At 61.6% G+C, this 4,789-nt stretch overlaps 1 protein-coding gene across 1 annotated transcript; it reads left to right on the forward strand.

Annotated features, from left to right (window-relative positions):
- Positions 1-1,037: 1,037 nt before the first annotated feature.
- On the forward strand, positions 1,038-4,365 carry DLX2 (distal-less homeobox 2). Its single transcript, XM_079782706.1, has 3 exons — positions 1,038-1,755; positions 2,265-2,449; positions 2,929-4,365. Exons 1-3 carry the CDS (start codon positions 1,374-1,376, stop codon positions 3,337-3,339), a joined length of 978 nt encoding a protein of 325 aa, XP_079638832.1. The 5' UTR covers positions 1,038-1,373; the 3' UTR covers positions 3,340-4,365.
- The last annotated feature ends 424 nt before the right edge of the window (positions 4,366-4,789 follow it).

A 4,789-nucleotide genomic window follows, 5' to 3' on the forward strand; every position in this document is an offset into this window, starting at 1 on the left:
GGAAATAGAGATATAGAGGAAGTCGCCACTTCCGATTTAAACGAAGACATTTCAACGATGGGGTGGAACAGGGTCCTACAGTGCAAAACTGTAAAATAGGGTTACATGCATGAGATACAACTTTTCTATTTGTTTCTGTAAGTTTACCAAAACTTGTAGTATGGATGGAGATAGAGATGACTCTCTCACCTAAGTATTATTCCATTTCCTCTTTCGTAAAAACATAGAACTTAGAGTTAAAACGAACTTTGAAGACCATCTGGTCAGTCTGGTCTAGCTTTCCAACCTAGAGAGGAAATCCCCACGATGGCTTTTCGGGGTGTCTAACACCCCCTCTCCACGTGTCAGGAAAGTGCAAGGGAAAATGATGTCAACTAGTACATCCATAGCAATAATACCTTTGAATTTGTATAGCTTTTCTCTCAAGCAACAAGGACTATCGTTTAAATACAATCTAATTAATTGTCCTCATATCCCTGCGGCTTGGTTAGGAAGCAGGTATTATTATACAGTGCGTGGTTTATGGATCATTTAAATCCATTGACTACGTCCAGTGCCGAGTGGCTGACAAGAAAAGTTAAGTGCCAGACACTTCGAGGAAAAGCGGTGCTAGAACTGGCCCGGCTCTGGGCACCGCTTTATTTGGACTCTTGTTTGAAAGCTGACCTCACTGGAATTGGCTGGTTCTTGTACACAGAATGGGAAATGCCAGTCTCCGTCTTCACGCCTTCTGTCCTCCAGCCGCCGCCCCGCTAACTCCCCGCCCCGCTCCCAGCCCTCACCACGCTGCTCACATTCAGCAGCGGCCCGTCTGCACCCGCGACCACAGCAGCCGCAGCGCCTGCCCTGTGACCCCCTCCACCCACCCCCCACCCCCCACCCCCCGCGCCGGGCGATCCGGGGTGCGTGTAGCCCCGCGGCCCGGCGCTTCTGATTGGCTGTTGCTAGGTGACGTTGCCTCGGTTCACGTGACAAGTGTTAAATGCCCACCCTGCAGGAGCCCGCCCCGCAGACAATCGTAAAGCCGCAGCGGGCTGCTCACCTGCTCCCGCCTCCCGGAGCCCCGGCCCAGCCCCGCCACCCCCGACCCCCCTCCACTGCCGGCCCCGCCCGAGCCGACGTCGGGCCAGAAGCCGAACGGGCCGAGAGGCGGAGAGAGGATGAGGCCGACGGCAGCTGTCCCGAGCTGTGCCCGGTGATCGCCTCCCCCGGAGGAGGAGTTGCCTAGACCAGTGCCACATTTCTTGTTTTCCTTCCTGCCCACCCACCCCCGTTATTGCATTGGCTGCTGGAGGGGACCGGGAGAGACGGAGGAGGCGCCTCGCTTCCCCCCTCGCGCCCGCCACCCCTGCTCCTTCCCGTCCCGGGCCAGGATGACTGGAGTCTTTGACAGTTTGGTGGCTGACATGCACTCGACCCAGATCACGGCCTCCAGCACGTTCCACCAGCCCCAGCAGCCCCCGAGCGCAGGCGGCGCGGGCCCCGGCAGCAGCCTCCACAAGCCCCAGGAGTCGCCGACCCTCCCGGTGTCCACAGCTACCGACAGCAGCTACTACACCAACCAGCAGCACCCGGCGGGCGGCGGCGGCGGCGGGGGCTCGCCCTACCCGAACATGGGCTCCTACCAGTACCACGCCGGCGGCCTCAACAGCGTCCCTTACTCCGCCAAGAGTGGCTACGACCTGGGATACACCGCAGCCTACACCTCCTACGCGCCCTACGGGGCCAGTTCGTCCCCCGCCAACAACGAACCTGGTAAGCATAACGCTGGCCTCCAGGGTGCCAAGTCGGCCTAGCTACTGCCATGGGTGGGATAAAAATGTTTGGGGCGGGGATCTCTCCGGAGCCTGGCCTCTCACACGACCTGCTCCCGCCCGGCCCGGCCCGCGCCCTCACCATTCTCAACCTCCAGTCTGCCGAGTGTCGTCGGGTACGTCCGTCGGTGCTCAGCGGGTCGTACCGGGTGGCCTGGGGGCGGGGGTGGGGTGATGGGGAGGGCAGGTGGTGCATGCCTCCTGGTAGCCTCATTTCCTTGCCACCTGCTTCTTTCTCTCCAGTATGCTCTTGTCTTCCCCTTCGCTGGTGGGCCCAGCTCCAGGGTTTGGGGGCGGCAGGGGTCCTCGCATTGCCAAGTTGCGCCTGGGCACCCCCCTCCCGGCTCCGGCCAAGTCCCACGCCGCCGCCGGGCCTTTCTGTGCGGGCGGGCGGGCGGGAACTCTTGGGCTCCCAGGTTGCGCGATTCTCAGGATTCTGGATCGTTGCAGAGAAAGAGGACCTCGAACCTGAAATTCGGATAGTGAACGGGAAGCCAAAGAAAGTCCGGAAACCCCGCACCATCTACTCCAGTTTCCAGCTGGCGGCTCTTCAGCGGCGGTTCCAAAAGACGCAATACCTGGCGCTGCCCGAGCGCGCGGAGCTGGCCGCGTCCCTGGGCCTCACCCAGACTCAGGTGAGGGCTCCCGGCGGGGCGGGGGGCAGGAAGAGGGGCGAGGAGGGAGTCGGTCTGGGGTGGCTGGGTAGAAGACAGGCTCAGGACCATGTTTTTTTAAAAAATATATTTTAAAAATAATTTTAAGGATTTCGAGGCCCACCTCTTGAGCGGCCTAAACTTCTCCACTCGAAGCTGAATCCCGGTACCACGTAGTCTCTCTCCGCACTACTGATTAAGCGGGTAAAATGGCTGGCCCTTCTGACCCCTCCCGCTGTCTGCAGCACCGCCGTGCACACACCGGCTGCCCGGGGCTTTGCGATGGCTGCCCGGAGGAGAAGGGACCCTCGCAGCCTCCCAGGCCGCGCGCGGCCCGTGACCCGCGGGCCTGCCCAGGTGCTGGGCGCCCAGCTCCGGCTGTGGGTCTTGCTGCGCTTTCTCCCCTCCCCTGCCCCGGGCCGGGTTTCCTCCACTAATGCTGCGGTCCCTTCTCCACCAAGGTCAAAATCTGGTTCCAGAACCGCCGGTCCAAGTTCAAGAAGATGTGGAAAAGCGGGGAGATCCCCCCGGAGCAGCACCCGGGGGCCAGTGCCTCGCCCCCTTGCGCTTCGCCGCCGGTCTCGGCGCCGGCCTCCTGGGACTTCGGCGCGCCGCAGCGGGTCGGGGGCGGCGGCGGCGGCAGCGGCGCGGGCAGCTCGGGCTCCAGCCCCAGCAGCGCGGCCTCGGCGTTCCTGGGCAACTACCCGTGGTACCCCCCGGCCTCGGGCTCGGCCTCCCACCTGCAGGCCGCGGCGCCGCTGCTGCACCCCACACAGACCCCGCAGCCACACCACCACCATCACCACCACCACCACCACCACCACCACCAAGGCGGCGGGGGCGCCCCGGTGAGCGCCGGGACGATTTTCTAACCCCAGGGAGGAGTCTGCGCCAGAGACTGAGAGCAGAGGCCCGCCGTCCTCCGTGCTCGCCCCCACGCCAGAGGGTCTCTCCAGCTGGCTGGCCGGGGGTTGTGGCCCGGGATGGCCCGCCCCGAGTCCCGCTCCCTTGCGCGGCCACTGAGCCACCGGGACCTGGAAGGCTCCTCTCGGAGGTCCGCGGGAGCTGCGTGGCGAAGGCCGCGGGCCACGGCCGCCCCTCCGACCCGAGCCCCGCCTCGGACTTGCCTCCCCTCCCCTCCCCTCCCCTCCCCTCCCGGCGAGGCTGTCCGGCGCCGTCCTCGCCGCGGGCAGCGAGCTGAGTCCGGGAAGAGGACCCCGCCCCCGCCCGCCAGGCTTCCCGGGCGGCTCTGAAGCTCCTTTCTCCTCGCCAGCCCCCGGGCTCGGCGCGGTCCGCCCGGGGTGGTGACCCCCGGCGTCCCGCCCGCCCGCCCCCACACACCCTGTGACCCTGGCCGCCCGCCCGCCGCCTGGTTTCCGCTCTGCCGTTTGCAGCCCGGGGAGCCGCGTCCCTGCCCCGCCGCCGTAGGTCTCTCCCAGCCGCGAACTCGCCCCTTAGCTCTCTCCTCATCCATCGCCAGTGGAGTTTTTATTTCTATTTTTATTTTTTAAAAGTTTAGGTGCCTTTGCGGATGACCTCATTTTGATGTTGGGGGAAAAAAAATGATTTTTTAATATGTGGACACTGCAAAAAAAAAAGTGTTTAAATTATCTTTTTTAAAAACCTATTCAGGGTCATTAGCCTGGACTTCGACATAGAGTTTGTAAATAAAGGTGTCTGTGCAGATTTTCCCACTGATTTATTTGTATAAAATACTCATCTTTTCAGACTGTTTTGTAAACCCTCACTTGTAAAATCTCCAGTTTAGCAGTGACCTCAGCAACCCCTCCGTGTTTTGTTCTTTTTTTCCCTTAAAAATGTTCTCAGTTAAGCTAAGCTACTGATTTGGATTTGTTATATCTTATCCTAAAGTCTTTGTTCTTGAAATGAAAGGTATTTGGGGGTTATTTATTATGAAAACAACATGCTCTTCATGTTGATTTTACACTATGAATATATTATTTAAATAAATTATTGTTTTCATTGGATGTGTGCGTTTTCACCGTGGCGGCGCGGCCTGGGACCTCCAGCCGCTGCCCAGGCGGGGACCTGGTCAGCCAAGGGTGACATTTACATCTTCCTGCGGCTGCGGGAGCGGCGAGTCGCGGTGAGGCGAGGACAGGCTCACCCCGCAGGCCCGGCGGAATATTCGCGCTCAGCCCCCACCCGCGTCTGGACGCGGGGTTCGTCTGCTGGAGGCGCAGTGAGTCACTCAGCGCCCGGCGGCTCCGTCTCCGCCCTTTCTGCCCGGCCGGCGCCGGCGCCGGGGCCCTGCGCCTGGGAGGTCTCCGCCGCCTCCGCGTCCGAGATGCTGGCCGCGCG

This window comes from Cnephaeus nilssonii (genome assembly GCF_951640355.1).
Source record: "Cnephaeus nilssonii genome assembly, chromosome: 10".
Taxonomy (NCBI): domain Eukaryota; kingdom Metazoa; phylum Chordata; class Mammalia; order Chiroptera; family Vespertilionidae; genus Cnephaeus; species Cnephaeus nilssonii.